The 20726-nt window shown below is 38.1% G+C and overlaps 1 protein-coding gene and 1 pseudogene across 10 annotated transcripts in view; both read right to left on the reverse strand.

Annotated features, from left to right (window-relative positions):
• Nucleotides 1-3010: 3010 nt before the first annotated feature.
• CCDC18 (coiled-coil domain containing 18) overlaps nucleotides 3011-20726 on the reverse strand; it is a 193855-nt gene continuing 176139 nt past the window's right edge. For 5 of the 10 annotated variants that reach the window (XM_077120242.1, XM_077120246.1, XM_077120244.1 and 2 more), the window contains 2 exons: nucleotides 18222-18680; nucleotides 3013-3274 (listed from right to left, as the gene is read on the reverse strand). In XM_077120242.1, the coding sequence (XP_076976357.1) occupies nucleotides 3125-3274; nucleotides 18222-18680 (609 nt within the window). In that variant the 3' untranslated portion in view covers nucleotides 3013-3124. Of the gene's footprint in view, nucleotides 3275-8668; nucleotides 8798-18221; nucleotides 18681-20726 lie in introns of those variants that run through there. The other 5 variants (XM_077120245.1, XM_077120247.1, XM_077120249.1 and 2 more) reach the window with 3 other exon arrangements.
• On the reverse strand, nucleotides 17524-18180 carry LOC143649451 (sarcoplasmic/endoplasmic reticulum calcium ATPase regulator ARLN pseudogene; annotated as a pseudogene).

The following is a 20726-nucleotide window of genomic DNA, read 5'->3' on the forward strand; positions in this document are numbered from 1 at the left end:
GATAAAACATGACCATGTTGACTGCATCCAACCACGCGGAGTGACTTCTGCAACGAGTGATGTTTAATCTAATCACTGGAAGGCTTTTAAGGATTAAGAGACAATCGCTCTTCCTGCTTCAGCCAGCCAGCCTCTCCTGAGAGTTCACTGAGGATTTTCATTTGAGCTGCCAGCTTGCAGCCTGCCCTTGGTCTTACATCCCCACGGTTGCATGAGACTCTTATAAATCTTATATTTACAGATATCTCTTGCTGGCTCTGTTTCTCTAGAGAAACCTAGCTAATACACCAGTCTTTGGGAACTCACTGAGATTTGCTTCATGAACCATCATGTGGCCTCTTTTTGTAAATATTTTGTGTGTTCCAGAAAAGAATATGGTTTCTTCCATGGGTAGGTGATGTATTCTACATATATGATTAAAGTTTCTTATTATTCATATATTCTTTGCACTTTTGGCTTTTTGTTAGTTTGATCAATGGGTAAGAGAAGCGTATTACAATCCTCCACAAGGATGGTAGGTTTTGCTCTTTCTTCTTGTAGTGAAGTTTTTCCTGTAAAGAGTTGGCTTGGCTCCTGCCAACCAACAGCGGGCTTAATTCCTCTGCACCTCTGAGCTGCACCACAGCATAAATTGTGTGCCCTTCTGCAAAGCTTGATGAACGAAAAGTAGAGACACCACAGTTGGCACGGTAGGTGGATCATGGCCTCATTAACTTATTTAGAAAGACACTGGCCACGCACATTGTTTCATCTGAACTGAAATGAGGTGGGCTGAGGGGATGTGATCTAGGGCACAAGCATCTGCTGCAGTTTACCTCTTCTGCTATTTATCCTATTAAGTACACACATTAAATACTTAGTTACTGACTATTCAAGATGGTGGTTCATAGCAATGTTTAAAAATAATACTTAAACAGGAGTTAGTGAAACATGCTACAATTTAGCTGACATTTATTATTTCCCTCTTCTGCCTTCTAATATAGGTTTCCCTCATTCTTTTACCAACCTGCTAGAATAACCCAGACTTTCAGCCCTGAGGAATCTGAGCCTTTGGATAGCATCCCCATTCTAGGCCATAGGTGTTACAATTTACTGTCTTCACTGGCTCGGAAACACCAAGGAATGTGCTAATGTATCATCTACATTCTGCACACACTCCTTGCTTTCATCATACAGCAGTAACCCTACCTGCTAAGATAAACAGGGATTTGCACACTTACCCATTTAGTAACTTTTTTCTTTCATTGTTAGTCTACTGGCATGAGGAGCCCAAAGTGACCAGGAAGCACTTGTAGTTTTAGATTCAGTGGAATTCATCCTATATCACCAGTGCTTACTGGTGGAAGCACTCACTCCCCTCATCCAGCATCTCAGAATGCAGAATTTTTGATTCAACAAAGCAGGTGGCTTATTGGAGGTGATGGTGAGAAAGGCCAATTCTACTTCTACTTCTTAGCTCCTGGACCTATATATTCTAATTAGTGGGGCTAGAGGAAATTATATTAGCCAATACATATACTGCATCCTGGAGGATACTGCTCCATTGAAGAATGTCCTTAAACTGGTCCCTAAGATGAACATTTAAGAGTTACAATGTTCATCTGGCTGGTCACTTTTGGGTGATGTGGTATATAGTATAAACAGTGAATCCTGTGAACACCTTCACTTTGGTATGCCCCTTTGCCATAAAATAGAAACCTTGGTCCAAAGTAATGTTATATGAACTCCCATGCTGATAAATTAGACAATCTTTAAGTTCTTATTCACTGGGTACAGTAGAAATGTTGGCAGGGAAGGCAAACCCATGTACAGAGTAGTGACCAATTCTAGAAAAGATGGTGCGATGGTTAGGTCCTGGCGTCAACTTGCCCAAATGATCATGCCCACTTGTCTGGTCAGGCAAGCACTGGCTTCACCGTTGCTGTAAAGATATTGTGTGGCCAGTTGATTAAGTCATCAGTCAGTGGATTGCAACTGTGGCTCATTACATCTGAGATCAACTAAGGCATCCCTCTCCACAAAGAGATAATCCAATCAGTTGAAGGCTTTTAAAGAAGGAGAGAGACTCTTTCAAAGCTTCTTCACCCAGTGAGTCTGTCCTGTGGAGTTTGTATAGACTGTTCATTGGAGCTGCTAGCCTCACAGCCTGCCCTACAGATTTTAGACTCTTCCTTTCCCACAGTTGCATGAGACACCAGATCTCTCCTGTTGATTCAGTTTCTCTAAAGAACCCTAACACAGCTGGGATTAATCAATTCATTGCCAAAGAGCTGGATGGTCTCCTTGAGAGATGGTACCATATCAAGGGTTCAGCACTGGTATCTGCTGCTGACAGGAAGGACATTTAAGCAGTGGGAACTAGCTGACTCAGTCTTGGTGAGAGGGAGTCCAGACAGAGTCTCTATCCCTCCACCGTGGCTACTCCATTCATGGGCCCAATCCTCAATGCATGCTAGACACAGTGATATTCACCTGGAGTTATTCTGTTAACGTGTTGTTGAGTGCCCTTCTCCACTTCGGAGATTCTCTGGTGGGCAATGAGCTCGCTTACTGGAGCATGTGAGAGATTCCTTTTACTGTTCTTATCACCATGGATCCTCTAGTACCAATGGATATTCCAAATCATATGGTCTGAGTAGCAGGACAACTTGTACCACAGCCTGGACCTACATCAGAGCAATGCCCATTAAAACTGACAGTCCTCTAAATTCCCCGATAAATATATTGGAGCTGTATATAATACAAAATGCAAAAAGGCTGGCCAAGTCCTGTGCCTTTCTTGGTAATATTGAGTGCAAGACACAATAACTATCCTGTACTTAGAAGCGTGGTTCTATCACTACCTAGACCAATGGACTCCTGAAAACTTCACTGATGTGGCATATGCCTGAATCTTTATAGGGTTCTCTTCCACTCTCTAGCAAGCCTGTATCTTACAAGAGCATCAAGAATGTTTGTAATATCCTGCTAACCAAATGTGATTAGTATGTCTTCAATATATGGGAAAAGCATGACGGTTTCACATACTGTCAAGATTCTCAAGGTCCTTGCAGATTATTTTGATAAAAAGGACAGTTAATGTAGCTTTGATAGAAGGCAATTTGTTTGTACTGCTGACTCTCATTTAGGAGCATCTGCTTTTAATCATTTTCACTAATGAGAATTGAAAAGAATGCCTCTGCAGATCAAAAGATGTATAACAGCGTGGGCCATGGTGGCTCAGTAGCAGAGTTCTCTCCTGCCATGCTGGAGACCCAGGTTCAATTCCCAGTGCCTGTGCGTGCAAAATAAATAAATAAATAAATAAATAAATAAATAAAAAGATGTATAACAAGTACAAGACAATGTTTGGCTGTGTTGATCTATTCAAGAAAAGATACCACATCTGTCATGGCAGCTATGACTGGGGAGACTATTGGTTATGTTTACTGAATGGGGAGAGCCACCTCCACATCCTTTCAATTGTTCATGGTGATACTAATTATTGCAATTCCACCTAGGTTGTGGAACTGCTCCTGATTTACTCAATTAGCTTGGACAGGGGAAAGGTAGAGGCTTCTATTTGACCTTTCATACCATGATGGTTCTTAGCAAACTGCTAAGTATATGCATCCCAATTATGTAACCAGAAACCAGGGAAATGACCACAGATGGATGTGTGGACCTTTAAACCCACTCTGAAGACATGCTTGTGCCAGGATTCCATTAATCACCTTGGACTTCATAAGCCTGAACTCCAACCAAAGGACTATTGATGGCACATTAGGGCCATGTCAGTTCATATCTTGAATCTAACAGCCTTAGAAAAGTCTGGTTGCAAGTATATACAAGTGTGGTAGTTAGGTTCAGGTGTCAACTTGGCCAGGTAATGGTGGTATGTGCGTGAACCATTGGCATGTGAAACTCATCTATGGATGATTATATATGCAGTCAGCTAAGGGACACGCCTTCTGCAATGAGTGATGTTTAACTTAATTAGCTGGAGGCTTAAGGGAGAGGTCAGAAGAGAGCTCAATACAGCACAGCTCAATCAGCTCAGCATACCTCATCTCAGCACTCACAGCTCAGCCCTGACATTTGGAAATGCAGAAAAGAATCACCCAGGGAAAGCTGTTGGAACCCAGAAGCTGAGAGAGAAGGCTAGCAGACATTGTCCTATGCCTTCCCATGTAAGACAGAATCTCAAATGAAAGTTAGCTGCCTTTCCTCTAAAGAACTATAAGTTTTTAACTAAATAAATCTCCTTTTATTAAACGCCAATTCATCTCTGGTGTGTTGCATTCTGGCAGCTTTGGCAGACTAGAACAAGCTTTTACAAATATTGGGATCCAGGTGGGAAAGTTGGGAAAGGAAGCTCTAAGAATCAATCCCTTCACCAAAACAACTATTGAACTAGCAGGAACTGTTGAATTGACTATGTTGAAACTTGGAAGGCTAGTGGAATACTGGATAGCATCCATGAGGAAAAGGCGAGTAAACTGCAATAAATATTGGTGAATTTCATCCTTCTTGAAGCAGCTACCATCTCCATCTCCCAACCACATAGCTGGCAGCACTGGGGACTGTAGCCTGAGTTCTTGGTACAGACTGTGGGTGTCAGGGTGGGCTATAAGGACCTAGTCCTCTGAAATCTGGGGGCGTGTAGTCTAAGAGACAGAAACCTCAAAGACTAAATTCCCATGACAATACATTAACATATTGAAATGTACAGGTTTCAACAAAAGATTACAAAACATACAAAGAAGCAGGAAGTGATAGCCCAGGCAAAGGAGAAAATTAACACAGTAGAAACCATCAGTGAGGAGGATCAGAGCTGGAACATAGCAAAGGCTTTAAGAAAATGGTCCTAAATGTGTTCAGAAAGCTAAAGAAAACATGTACTAGTACCTAAAGGAAACCAGAAAAAAATGATAGAATAACACAAAGACAAAATCACTAGAGAGACAGAAATTATGAAAAGGAACCAAACAGAGCTGAAGATCACAGTGACAGAAATAAATTCTATCAAGGTGTGTTAGTTAGATTCAGTTGTCAACTTGGCCAGGTGAGCATACCTATTTCTGTTGCTGCAGACACAAACCAATGGTACGTGAATCTCATCTATTGCTAATTACATCTGCAGTCGGCTAGGAGGCGTGTCTGCTGCAATGAGTGACCTTTGACTTAATCGGCTGGTGCTTAAATGAGAGATCGCAACATAGCACAGCCTAGCAGCTTGGCATTCCTCATCTCAGCACTTGCAGCTCAGCCCAGGCCCTTGGAGATGGAGAAGAAATCACCCTGGGGAAAGTTGTTGGAACCCAGGGGCCTGGAGAGAAGACCAGCAGAGACCATCCTGTGCCTTCCACGTAAGAAAGAACCTCAATGGAAAGTTAGCTGCCTTTCCTCTGAAGAACCAACAAAATAAATCCCCTTTTATTAAAAGCCAATCCATCTCTGGTGTGTTGCATTCTGGCAGCTAGCAAACTATAACAGATTTGGTACCGGAGAGTGGGGTGCTGCTGCGGTTTGCAAATGCCAGATATGTTTGAACGGTGTTTTGGATGGCTAAGGGGAAGACTTTGGAGGAACTGTGAAGAGATTGATGGAGAAGTCCTGGAGGGCTTGAAGAGACTGTTGGTGTAAATGAAACCACCGCCAATCTTGACAAAGGAGGACACAAAAGGGAGAGATTGGAGTTTGCAGAGTGAGAACCGTGGAAGTTCGGGTCTGAAGCCAAGAAACCTCAGCCAGGAGAGTGGACCCACCTGTATGTGTGGAGAGGGTGAGTTTACCCTGAAGGGCGAGGATGAGTCTCCCCTCTCATTGCAGTGGAATAGTTGTGCAGCCTCGGGCCTTGGAAAAGGCGTAGCACGCTCCTTGGGGACTGGGAGAGCCTGGCTGCCACCATGTGGAGGGGTTGAGCGTGTGCCCCAGAAATGGCAGAGAGCCCAGGGGTGGCCCTGATGCCTGGAGAGAGTGGAGCCCAGAGGTGGTCTCCTCGATGTTCCCCGAGGTTGATCTGGAAAGAGGCTGGCCACTGCATAGGCCCTTGGAAGAGGTGGGACTGCCACTTCCTATAGCTGAAGGATGAATGACTTTCAGATTTTGAAATCCCACGGCGCTTGCTCTGTAGGTTTTACATCTGTGTTTCTTCCAATTTCTCCCTATGGAAATGAAAATCTGTATCCTGTGAATATCCTCCTTTGCTTATTGGCACCGGACTTGTTTTGAGATTCACAGGTCCACAGCAAGAGAATTTTTTTCATCTGTTTAAGGTGATGCTTGAAGTTGCCAAGTTGACAAGGGGTGGACATGTGTTAGTTAGATTCAGTTGTCAACTTGGTCAGGTGAGCATACCTATTTCTGTTGCTGCAGACACAAACCAATGGTACATGAATCTCATCTATTGCTAATTACATCTGCAGTCCGCTAGGAGGCGTGTCTGCTGCAATGAGTGACCTTTGACTTAATTGGCTGGTGCTTAAATGAGAGATCGCAACATAGCACAGCCTAGCAGCTTGGCATTCCTCATCTCAGCACTTGCAGCTCAGCCCAGGCCCTTGGAGATGGAAAAAGAAATCACCCTGGGGAAAGTTGTTGGAACCCAGGGGCCTGGAGAGAAGACCAGCAGAGACCATCTTGTGCCTTCCATGTAAGAAAGAACCTCAGTGGAAAGTTAGCTGCCTTTCCTCTGAAGAACCAACAAAATAAATCCCCTTTTATTAAAAGCCAATCCATCTCTGGTGTGTTGCATTCTGGCAGCTAGCAAACTATAACACAAGGGGTTCAATAGCAGACTGGAGTTGGCAGAAGAAAGAATCTGTGACCTTAAAGATAAGACAACTGAAATCATCCATCTGAGGAGCAGAGAGAAGAATGAAGAAAAGTAAACAGAGACTGAAGAACCTATGAGGCACCATCAAGTTTACCAATATATGCATAGTGGGAGTCCCAGAAGGAAAGAGAGAAAGGACTAGAGAAATACATGAATATACACATTCAAGATGCTCAAACAACTCTTAGCAGGATAAACTTAGACAGACACAGGCTGTAGCATATTACATTCAAGCTGTCCAATGACAAAGTTAGAGAATCCTGAAGCTGCAAGAGGGAAGCAGCATGTCATTTACAAGGGAGCCTCAATAAGATTAAACGGAAGAAAGTAAGGAGTGGGAAGAAGACATAAAGTGCCGAAAGCAAAATACTGCCAACTAAGGATTCTAGAAACTGAGCGAGAGACTAAGACATTCCCAGATAAACAAAAGCTGAGGGTGTTTGTCACCATTATACAAGCCCTTCAAGAGATGCTAAAGAGAGTTCTGCAGGTTGCAAGGAAAGGACAATAGACAGCACACTGAAAGCTGTATGAAGAAATAAAGATCTCTGTGAGGGTAACAACAGGCATAAATGCCAGTACTATCGTATTTTTGGTTGGTAACTCTACTTTTAACTTCCAACTGGATCTAAAAGGTAAATGTATAATAAAAAAAAGGCAAATAATAAATTAGGTTTTTGGACACAATGTATAAACATGTAATTTGTGACGAGAACTACATAAAGATGGGGGGTCAGAGGAGTAGAGGAACATAGCTTGTGTATACTATTGAAGTTAAGTTGGTATTGAAGTAAGTGAGACTACTACAGATTTAGGATGTTAAATTTAAGTCCCATGGTAACTACAAAGAAAATACTGGAGAACCTTTAAGCTCATAGAAACAGAAATTAGAGTACAGCTTGTGAGGGGCAGGGGCAAGGGGAATGGGGAGTTAATGCAAAATCGGTGGGGGGGTTTCTGTTTGGGGAGATTGGAATGTTTTAGTAGTGGTGGAAGGTGGTGAGGGTATCACAACAAAGTGAATGTGATTAATCCCACTGAATGATATGCTTGGGAGTGGCTGAGATGGGAAAGTTTATGCTGTATGTATGCCCTCACAATTAAAAAAAAAAAAAAAGAGCAACTAAAAAGGCAATGACAATTTAGAGGCAATACATACGGAAAGAGAGAAGGCTCCACAGGATATTATTTGGGCATATGAAAAAATTGATTAGGCTGTGAGCTTTATGTCAATGTTAAATTTTTTGAACTTGATAACTGCACTTAAGGAGGATACATAAGTGAATAGTTTTGTTCTTAGGAAATGTAGATGGCAGTATTAAATATTGAAGGAACATGATATATACAATCAGGACATGAATTGATAAATAGAAAGACAGATGGGTAGATAGATGGACAGATAGAATATTAAGACAAATGTGGTAACACGTTAAAACTGGTGGATATGGGTATTGGGGAAGGAAGAAATAAAGTTATGTTGGAGCTTTCTGTATGGGTTTCTGTATTTTTATTTATACTGTGCTGTAAATCTGAAAGTATTTCAGGATAAAAAGTTTTAAAAAATATAAGCACTCAAAAATAGCCAATATTAATATAATTATGAACCTGTGTTAGAATGGCTCTCAATTCATATTACTAATTTAAAAAATTAAGTATTAGAAAATAAGCAAGTAATTTGTCTCATTAAAAATAAGAATTACTCCATATACTTATAACACATTTAACAATAATTTTTAGATAAAAAAGAAGCAAGTTTAAACCAAAATAATGAATAAAATGAATTAATTTTTACTAAAAATATAATTAAGCTTTAAAAGAAAGAGTTTTCTTTAAAAAGACTGAAATATAAAATTTATTCAAAAGCAATAAAGTAACAGCCTCTATGAAGTATGAGCTACATATAATTAAGTAAACATAGCATGGTATTGAAAATTCCATTTTTCATCACATCCACATCTTCTTTTATTACAAATTTTCTCCCTGAAACAATGCAAAATAATGGATTACTATTTGAAATATTGTTTTAGCATTAAAAGTCCACTATAATAATCAAGAGCACAATTTAAAACAAAAGTGAAAAAAGCATGACTCAGAAAACATCATGTTGAAAGAAATAAGCTAGATACCACAAGAGGACAAATACTGTATGATCTCACTTACAGGAAATAACTAGAACACGCAAATTCATAAAAACAGAGAATAGATTACAGGCCACTGGGGGTAGAGGTAGGGAGAAAGGAAATGGAGAGTTACTGATTAATGGGGACACAGCTTCTATTTAGGATGATGGAAAAGTTTTGGTAATGGATGGTGGTGATGGCAGCACACCATTGTGAATATAATTAACATCGCTGAGCTGTATATTTGAAAGTGGTTAAAATGGAAAAATTTAGGTTTTTATGTTACCACTATATAAATTAAAATAAAAAACCCATAGCAGGGTACAAGGGTAGTGGTAGAATTCTTACCTGCCACCCATGCATTTCCCCAAAAACAAACAAAGAAGCAAAACAAACAAAAAATTCAAGAAATGGTGTTGCAATAATGGGATATTCACAGGGAAAAATAATGAAATGTGACCCCGCCATACAAAAACAAAAACCCATACAACTGTACAATACAAAAGGAGAATGCTAATGTAAACTGTAACTTTAGTTAATAATATAATCCTAATAATAGTGGTTCATCAATTTTAACAAATGTACCACACTAATGCAAAATGCAAACAGGGAAAACTGTGAGTGTGCACGCGCGTGCACACATGTATGTCTGCATGCACGGGGTTGGTGATGGTATTATTGGGAACACAGAAGTGTTTCTGCTAAATTCTGTAAACCTACAGTTGCTCTAAAAAATACATAAATAAAAATAATTAAAAAAAAATTTTCAACAATGGACACTATGTGTATAAGAAGTAATACTGATTATATTGATATGTCCTTTTCTTTTTAGTCTAGAGCAGCTAAAAGGAAATACCTGAAATGATGGAAGTGTAACCCATATCATACTTTGAAATTTGTTTCGAAACTTCTTGTTCAAATGTGCATTGAAATTTGTCACTTTTTTGGTATATATGCTACATTTCAGAATAAAATTTTTTTTTTGGAAATTACATCATAAAAAACAATGAAGTAATACTGTTTGTTGGGGTGGGGATGCATGGAGGAGATGTAAGATTAAACAGATTTTAAAACTGGAAATAGGGGGCCATGTGATGGTGGCTCAGTGGCAGAATTCTCGCCTGCCACGGCGGAGACCCAGGTTTGTTTCCTGGTGCCTGCCCATGCAAAAAACAAAAACTAGGAATACGGGTCATAAAAAAATTAAAAAGACTTTGATGTCACATTACGGTTCAACTGAGGGCACAGCAACGAAGAAGGGAGAAATGAGAAAAGTCCATGAAAAAGAGAGCAAAAAAAGAGAATGTATAGAAAAAGTATTAAAGAAATGTTCACATATAAAAGCAGCATGACACAGAGAAATTAAAAAAATAGAGAGGAAAGGGCCAGGAGATTCTAAAATATGGTCAAATCCTCTTTTTATACCTAGGTCTTTACTGGAACCATAAGCTTGAAAATGTTATCGTGTCTCTAGGTATTCAACCTGTACTCCTCATTCATCCTGCTTTTCTCCCCCCTCTTTAATCATTTTCACTAACCTAATTTTTTCACTTCCTATTTTCTTTGCATTGCATGGTATATGGGCCACACTCTGTAAGCTACCCACAATTCTTTCAGGAAATAAGATGGATATAAATATTTCTTATAACGTCCTGCTAAACTAGATTAACTAATTAATCAGTATTCATAGCACTTCCACTGCTCTAATCCAAAACACAAGTTCTTAACCTGAAGTCTGTGAAGTCCTTGTAATTGTACTTACAACTGTGTCATATGTAATTTTTTGTGGATTCTGAACCTTTTGTCAGTCTGAAAGCAAAATGGTAAGAATTACATCTTAAAGAGTCTATGGTGCTTGGCCAAAATGGCAGATTAGTGAGGTGTGGGATTTAGTTCGTCCTCCAGAGCAGCTAATAAATAGCCAGGAAGAGCATGGAACAAGTGCTGGGGCCAGTCTGGACCAGCTGGACTGTCTATGAGCCCATTCAGAACCGTGAGCTCTCAAGCCATGGTGGCTGGCACCCCTCCCCACAGGGTGCTTTCCAGAGGGGGAAGGAAAGGGACATTACCAGCAGCAGGGGCTGAGCACAAGAAAACTCCAATTGTAGAATTAATTAACAAATTCTGACTACTAAAAATAGGCCCCCAGCTCAGCCGAACCTCGAGTAAAAGCAGAGGCCACTGGTTTTTGCCAGGGTGCAGAGGGGGCAGGGCTAATGGAAAAAGGAAAAAGAAAAGAACACAACAGAGGTTTTTTTGGATTTCAAAAGGTCTGGGCCCCGAAGGAAAGGAGGGGGCACATAGAACCTGGAGATACAGAGAGCAATGTACTAACTTAGGCTCTTGACTGGCAAACCCGAGGAATAGGGGTCCTGCTCTGAAAAGGACTTTTCTCTTTAGTTTTGGTGGCTGTGTTTCTAAAGCTTGACTACTCTTTGGATACAGCTGCAAGGCTTCCTGGGCTCCAATGCTCCAGGCACAGGCAGAATTAAGCTTGTTTGACTGTTTGTCTGGAGCCTGTGCCTTCCCCAGGAGAGGAATGGGGCCCAGCTCAGGTGGAATCCCTCCCTCAAGGAGTTCAGACCCCAGGGTCTCGAAGAAGTGAAGTGATTAAAACCAGACTACAACCTCTCCTCTGTCTCCACCACATTCCCAGCAGGAGAGTCTGCTGAAGTTAAAGGTACCACATCACCATTGCTGGTGGGACCTGCAGGCAGACAAGCGCCACATATTGGGCAATATAGGAAAAATGGAGAGCTTTATAGGAAAGCCTTTCAGTCTGCTGGGTCTCACCCTCAGGAAAACTGGCGCAGGGGACTCCTCCTGACAGGAGGCCAATTTGGTCTGGAAAAATCTGACTAGGGTCTATAATACCTAAGTAGACCCTCCTAAGTGGGGGGAAAAAAGGCACCATACAGGCAGGGCAAGAAACAATAAAACAAGAACTGAAAAATTCTCCTCTGTTAAACAAAACCTAAGCTAGAGGTCCAGAACAAGCTGAACTGAATTCTGAAGAACAGATAGACAACAATTCATCCAGCAAGAAAACCCTAGGTAAAAAAAGTGAAAACAATCTCCAGAATAAACTAATTAAGGTAATTAAATGCCTAGACGCCAGCAAAAAATAATGAATCAGATTAGGAAAATTGAAAATATGGCCCAGTCAAAGGAGCAAACCAACAATTCAAATGAGATACAGGAGTTGAAACAATTCAGAATGTGCAAACAGACATGGAAAACCTCATCAAAAATCAAATCAGTGAATTGAGGGAGGATATAAAGAAGGCAAGGAATGAACAAAGAAGAAACTGAAAATCTGTAAAAAACAACACAGAACTTATGGGAATGAAAGGCACAGTAGAAGAGATGAAAAAAACAATGGAAACCTACAGAGTCAGATTTCAAGAGGCAGAAGATAGGATTAGTGAACTGGAGGACAGGACATCTGAAACCGATAAGCAAAAGAAAATATAGGGAAAAGAATGGAAAAATATAAGCAGGGATTCAGGGAACTGAATGGCAAGATGAAGTGCATGAATATATGTGTTATGGGTGTCCCAGAAGGAGAACAGAAGGAAAAAGGAGGAGAAAAAGTAATGGAGGAAATAATCACTGAAAATTTCCCAATGCTTATGAAAGACTTAAAATTACAGATCCAAGAAGTGCAGCATACCCCAAACAGAACTGATCCAAACAGATGTACTCCAAGACACTTACTAATCAGAATGTCAGATGTCAAAGAAAAAGAGAGAATCTTGAAAGCAGCAAGAGAAAAGCAATCCATAACATACAAGGGAAGCCCATTAAGACTGTGCGCAGATTTCTCAGCAGAAACCATGGAGGCCAGAAGATAGTGGAATGATATATTTAAACTACTAAAAGAGAAAAACTGCCAACCAAGAATTCTATATCTACCAAAATTGTCCTCAAAAATGAGGGGAAAATTAAAACATTTTCTGACAAAAAAAATCACTGAGAGAATTTGTGACCAAGAGACCAGCTCTGCAGGAAATACTAAAGGGAGCACCAAAGACAGAAATGAAAAGACAGGAGAGAGAGGTATGGAGAAGGGTGTAGAAATGAAGACTATCAGTAAAGGTAAAAAGAAGGAAAACCAGATATGACATATAAAATCCTAAAGGCAAATGGTAGAAGAAAGCACCGCCCATACAGTAATAAAATTAAATGTTAATTGATTAAACTCCCCAATCAAAAGACATAGACTGGCAGAATGGATTAAAAAACAGGACCCATCTATATGCTGTCTACAGGAAATGCATCTTAGACCCAAGGATAAACATAGGTTGAAAGCGAAAGGCTGGGAAAAGATATTTCATGCAAATAACAATCAGAAAAGAGCAGGAGTAGCTATACTAATATCGAACAAATTAGACTTCAACTGTAAAACAGTTAAAAGAGACAAAGAAGGACATTAAGTATTAATAAAACGAACAATTTGACAAGAAGACATAACAATCATAAATGTTTAGCACCAAGCCAGAATGCTCCAAAATACATGTGGCAAACACTGAAAAGAGAAATAAATGAAAAGCAGAAATAAATGAAATTAAGAATATGAAAACAATTGAGAAAATCAACAAAAGCAGAAGTTGGGTCCATGAGAAAATCAATGTTGAAAACCCTGAAAAATCCACAGCAAAACTATTACAGTAATAAATGAGTATAGCAAAGTGACAGGTCACAAGATCAACACTCAAAAATCTATAATGTTTCTATACACTAGTAATGCACAACTTGAATTGTAAATTCCATTTACAATTGCAACCAAAAGAATAAAACACTTAGGAATAAATTTAGCTAAGGATACAAAAGACCTATACAAAGAAAACTACAAGAAATTGCTAGAAGAAATCAAAGAAGACCTAAATAAATGGAAAGGCATACTGTGTTCATGGATTGGAAGACTAAATATAGTTTAGATGTCAATTCTACCTAAATTGATTTATAGATTCAATGCAATACCAATTAAAATCCCAAGAACTAATTTTTCAGAAATAGAAAAACCAATAAGCAAATTTATCTGGAACAGCAGGGTGCCCCGAATAGCTAAAAATATCCTGAGAAATAAAAATGAAGTCGGAGGTCTCACACTACCTGACTTTAAGGCATATTATGAAGCTACATGGTCAAAACAGCATGGTACATACTGACCAGTGGAATCGAACAGATTGTTCAGATATAGAACCTCTCATCTATGGACAACTGATCTTTGATAAGGCAGTCAAGCCAACTTACCTCGGACAGAACAGTCTCTTCAATAAATGGTGCCTAGAGAACTGGATATCCACATGAAAAAGAATGAAAGAGGATCTATATCTTATACCCTATACAAAAATTAACTCAAAATGGATCAAAGACCTAAACATTAGATCTAACACCATAAAACAGTTAGAAGAAAATGTAGGGAAATATAAGTCTTATGAGGTGGTTTCCTAGATCTTACACTCAAAGCATGAGCACTGATGAAAGAAATAAATGGGAACTCCTCAAAATTAAACACTTTTGTGCATCAAAGAACTCTGTCCAAAAAAATAAAAAGACAGCCTACACAATAGGAGACAATATTTGGAAATGATATATCAGATAAAGGTCTAGTATCCAGAATATATAAAGAGATTGTTCAACTCAACAACAAAAAGACAACCCAATTACAAAATGGGCAAAAGACATGAACAGATACTTCTCGGAAGAGGAAATACAAATGGCCAAAAGGCACATGAAGAGATGCTCAACTTCCCTAGCTATTAGGGAAATGCAAATCAAAACCACAATGAGATATCATCTCACACCCACCAGAATGGTCATTATCAATAAAACAGAAAACAAGTGCTGGAGAAGACGTGGAGAAAGAGGCACACTTATCCACTGTTGGTGGGAATGTCAAATGGTACAAATGGTACAACTGCTCTGGAAGGCAGTTTGGCGATGCCTCAAAAGGAAGCTAAGTATAGAATTGTCATACGACCCAGCAATACCATTGCTAGGTATCTACTCAGAGGGCATGAGGACAAGGACACAAATGGACATATGCACACCAGTGTTTACAGCAGCATTATTTACAATTGCCAAGAGATGGAAACAGCCCAAATCAACAGATAAGTGTCTAAACAAGCTGTGGTATATACATACAATGGAATATTATGCAGCTGTAAGACAGAATAAAGTTATGAAGTATGTAACAAAATGGATGGACCTTGAGAACATTATGCTGAGTGAGATTAGCCAGGAACAAAAGGGACAAATAGTGCATGGTCTCACCAATATGAACTAATGAGTGAATGAACTGGCAGAATGCCAGCTAAGAACAGAGACCATCAGGAGATAGAAATAGGGTAGACATTGGGTAACTGGAGCTGAAGAGATTCAGATTGTGCAGCAGGACTGATTGTAAAAATTCAGAAATGGACAGCACAATACTACCTAACTCTAACACAATAATGTTAGTACACTGAATGAAGCTGAATGTGAGAATGATAGAGGGAGGAGGGTGGGGGACACAAATGAAATCAGAAGGAAAGATAAACGATAAAGATTGAGATGGTATAATCTAGGAAAGCTTTGAGTGTACAATGATAGTGACTAAATGTACAAATAAAAAATGTTTTTTCATGAGGAAGAACAAAGGAATGTCAATATTGCAGGGTGTTGAAAATGATGGTAATTCATATTTTAAAACTTTAACTTACGTGAAAACTAAAACAAAAAATGTTTATTTGGTACAAAAAAAAAATAACTTCCTAGCTGGTCTCTGCTCTTATCCCTTTATTTTCTATTCCTCATAAAACAGCCGCAGTGATGCTTTTAAAACATAGGGCAGATTATGTTACTTCTCCAAGCAGAACATTCAGATGACTTCTATCACCCTTTGAATAAAATCCAAAGTGCTCTGTTCACACCAAACTAGTCACATTGGCTTCCTTATGGTTGTTTTTGAACATGCCAGGCCACGACCCTTATGCTCTTCCTCCAGATATTGGAATAGTTTACTTTCTTTCTTCTTATAGGACTCATCACATGTCACCTCTTTGTGAGGCCTTCTATTTTTTTGTATTGCATCCATCACATACTATCATCCTCCTACAGCTTTTCTTTCTAACACCTATTTCTACCTAGCATTAGAGCCTTTGTCATTTTGTTTGTTTATTCATGGTCTTCCCCACTAAAATGTAAGCTTTGTATAGACAGGGTCTTGGTCATTTTTGCTTATTTCTATGCTCCTAGTGACTGGTATATAGAAGATGCTCATTGTGGAAGTCTATGTCCAAAACAAAGGTTACATAACAATTTTACTAGAATGGTTTCCAGAAAGTCTAGAAACACAATTAATTTTGGAAGGTTTGTAACATTTTCCAAAATTCTAGAGTTCAAAGTACTTTCCTAACATGGGGTAAAACTATTTAATCAAATATAGAAATTATATCAATCAAATTATAATAGGCTATTTTAACAATGGTTAACTTTCAAAGTTAAATTTTCAACTTTACTTGTGTGGGGTGTAAAAGAGTTCCAAATTTACACTGAATTATTTTACTTTCAATATTTATGTATACCAAAATTATACTAAGATTAAAAGCAGTATTGTGGTTATATGACTAAAGCAAGAATTTTGGAGAAAATATAGTCAGGAATTAGAATATGAGAATCAGACAAAGAGAAATAGTAAAGAATAAGGGGAAGAACAGAATAAAAGAAAGTCATTAAAGTCAAGAGATGAATTTCAAGGAGGAAATGGATACTGTCAAAAAGCTCTAAAAACTGAGGAGAGAACGACTACTAAATCTGTTGATAAGGAGATCATTTGTGACTTTAAACGAGGAAGCATAGTAGCAAAATAGGGGTACTAAAGGCTTGAAAGAGGTTCTTGTTATAAAAAGAAGAGGAATGCATCTTTCTCTTAAAGAAAAAAAAGAAAGGAAGGGAAGATAAATATAGATTAAAGAAATAGTTTAGGAAGGTAGAAAGATAAGGTGACTTGGCTTTATTCTTGCTTCTTAATAATGGCCAATCAGTAAATAAATTTTCTGAAGGTCAGTGATATTCAATAGTAACTTATTCTAATGCATAGAGCCTAAGTTATGACAAAGTTATGAAAAAGTTCACCTCACAACCTACTTTCTCTTGATCCTCTTTTTATGTTTTCTCCTATTTTTCACTACACTTCCTACCCTGTCTCCCTATGCCTCCCCCTTTCTCCACTATTACCTCATATCATCACTTGGAAAAGTATATTTTTACTATTAGTTATAATTAATGCATAAAATAAAAAGTCTTTTCTTTTCAGAAATTATTAATAGCTTTTTTCTTAGAATTTTTGGTCTTTGCTTTTAAAGTTTAGACAATATTTTGGCTTTCCTACTTAGTTGTCTAGTGCTAAAGAAAAGAACTTTTTCTCTATTCCTTTCCAACACTTACATTGTATATCTATCCAGTAAAGGACCTAACAGAAACATGGTATGCTTCATTTAAATATGTTTTCTCCAAGTAATAAAATGGTATAAATTAGAGACAAGTTATTACAACTTTTTTTTTTTTTTTTTTTTTTTTTTTTTTTTTTTTTTTAAATGTTAAAGGCATTGCTATGTTTATTAATACATTAAACCATTAAAGTACAAATAATTTCATATTTCGTCCCATAAAGCCATCGAATACTTGAAAAAAAAAAGTTTTGAAACACGAACCAAGGAGTCTAGTTTTAAGGACTTAGCTATGAATGGATGAGAACCCTACGCATTTTATATAGTCCCCCAAATAAGTAATAGAATGTGTAAAATAAAAATAAGGTCCCTTGATTTGAAATTCTTCGAATTCACAATATTGTCTGTCTTCTTTAGTCAAAAGGTTTGTAATCATTTTCAGAGGTCCGCTTCAGAAGACAGCTTCTTAATTTAGATATCAGGAAAACCATTCAGGGCAAAAAGTACACGAAGAAAAACACCACCAGGTAGAAGAGGATGAAAACCCAAATGTCGAACCAGTACGAGGTCTTCGGAAGCCCCTGTGTTCCGGACTGAGGCGGCAGCACCGGACCCGGCCGCGGCCTCCCCGCCTCACGCAAGCCTCGCCGCCGCCGGACACCGTCCCCTCCGTCTGCCGCCTCCGCGTTCGCCTCCATCTTATTGGCCTCGCCGAAGGACAACTCGAGCAGCTGAAAAGCCGCAGCTCTCGCGCGTCCCTGCTTGGCCGTGCCAGAAACCACACCAAGTCTCATCGCCGCGCACTCCGCCGACCCCGTTATTACAACTTTTAACACATGAAATACTTACCTGAGTTAAAACAGCAGGTGTTTCTATAGAAGACTTTTTTAGTAGTCTCACTTCTTTGTTTATGTATTTTAGCATTCCACTAAGAGTACTAAAATCATTACTCTCAGAACTATCATCTTCTAGGTCATATGTGAGTGGGTCTGACTTAGTATAAGTTAGAGACTTCTGGCTTTCTTCAAATGTTGAAGACTGTTTTAATCGCATTTTCTTTAAATCCTGTAATAATTCCTCAGAAAGATCTGCATCACCATGAGTGCTGAAACTTAGGTCACTGGCACTAATAGAACGACGCAGTTTTCTGCACTTGAAAAAAGATGTGGGAAAACATTTAGCAAACTTTGGATCTTGAATGTCAGTTATAATTTCTATTGGAGGTATAAATGGAGCTGGTAGAAACTTGATGTCTTCTGTCCTTTCATGTCCAGAAATTTTGGCTTGTAATCTGGTTAATTCTGATTCCTACAGGGAATAACATAGTAGGTACTCAATACATATTTGATATATGGAGTAAGTACTTATAAAACCATAGACTCTTACAAGTCATCTAAATAAATCTTCTTTCCTGCATAGGAATTCTTTTTACAACATTCTTGAGAATTTTGCAAGCTCTGCTTAAACACTACTATTTAAGATAGCTTCTGGGACAATTACAAATACTCATTTGAAATATTTTTAAACTATGCTACGAGATTTCATGAAAATTAGATTTCTCTTCTGGGATATTTTTCTTTTTTAGTATTAATGACAATATCAATTTCTATTCAAGACTGAAATTTTACATCTAAAAATTTCTCTACAAAAGTATAGATGTATACTATATCTTTTGTTAAGCTAACATGCACACACATAGAAAACAATTCACTTTGGAATTTCTAATAGAAAATAAATACATTTTTTATTTATTTATAAATAGTGGCTGGAGTACCACTTTCTTTTTAGTAAATCTTTCATTCACATTTTTATAACCACAACTAATTAGAATGACTAGAGTTGACACATTATGGGTTTTTATCCTTGTGCCTTATCTAGCCCTGACTGAGAAATGTGGTATTTCAGATAAGTAGAATCTTATACTTTCACACATATTGTTTACAATGAAAGGTAGTGTATCAAATATACTAAATATAATCCAACTTCTTCTTAAGACACAAGGAAGTGTGCTGTATTTGTGCCATAACACAGCAATGCCTTCAAGGCCTTTTTGGAAAATGGTATTAACTTTGCCCCTGCTCCAGTTGCTCTCAAACACTACGGTATTAGTTAGGAGACAAGAGGAAGGGAGCTAAAAAAACCTGTTCTCCTTTCCCTCATTACTGTTTCTGTTCTCTTTCATTTATTGCTGCTATTAATGGGATGGATTTCCATTGCTTACAGCTACTTCTAATTGTTACAGTTATGTCTTTATTTGCTCTTCTATGCAGTGTTCTTCTTTCTTTTATCTCCTTGACTCCTTTTCAGTCTAGACTTTAGAGCCAGCTGAGGTTGACTTTGAGAGCTCTTACAAGTAACAACAGACTTCAATTTTCTCAATGGTATATTGGCTAGCATGTTACATGGTCTGTGATCCCCGAATCTTTGGTTCATTTAAGAAATGGTGCCACTTAGCCATTATTTTGGCAATTTCCCAGTATTTGAACTTAAAAACTTAATAGTTAATAAGTACAGTCCAATTCTATTTAACTCAATTGGTAATATCTAATGAGTGGAGAAAACAATTTGACAAGGGATATAATGTAGACTTGCTTAATATTTCAGGGTCAATTCTTTACAATGGAACTTCATAATTTTGAATAAAAGCTGTAAATCCCCAGAATAATAGCTAGATTGATGTTTAAATAAAAACAGTGTTCAATCTAAACATAATTTTAAATTATACCTATTTCAACTTTCCTCTATTACTACGTACTAACTATATTATAGAAGTAACTTAAGTGTTTAGTTTAGTGACTAGAAATATTTCTGAGATATTTGGTTGAGTTTTTGCTTTCCCTTAGCTCCCATTTAAATATGAAATCAGTGAATGCTTTACAACTATTAATGAGCTTATTTGTTCCTTTTTCAGGTCATGGCTCACAACTTTACCATATTTGTTGGCAGTTTTGAATGAATGTTAACATTTTAATATCAATGCTGCCATTAATTTCAAATTCTAGAGAAAATTACCATGATCAATAAGGGTAAAGAAGGTGGCAACAGGCCATATGAAAAATGGTGTCTGTAATCAAATCTAGTTAAAAACAAAATTCTGAATATAACCATGCAATTTTTACATGATGATTTTTAAAGGAACTCTAATGATTATGAAAAATGCTTCAACTGTTTAGGTATATCAGTTGTAACACTCTCTAAAGTATCCATTATGATTGGATGAGTTTGTAATGAACATTTGTAAATTATTATCCTATGGTAATATGATATACATTATCATATTATTAATAATTCCCAAATCAGTGCCTTCTAAATGAAATGCCTTTTTTTTTTCTTGCATGGGCTGGCACTGGGAAT

The sequence above is a fragment of the Tamandua tetradactyla genome, chromosome 11 (genome assembly GCF_023851605.1).
Source record: "Tamandua tetradactyla isolate mTamTet1 chromosome 11, mTamTet1.pri, whole genome shotgun sequence".
Lineage (NCBI taxonomy): Eukaryota > Metazoa > Chordata > Mammalia > Pilosa > Myrmecophagidae > Tamandua > Tamandua tetradactyla.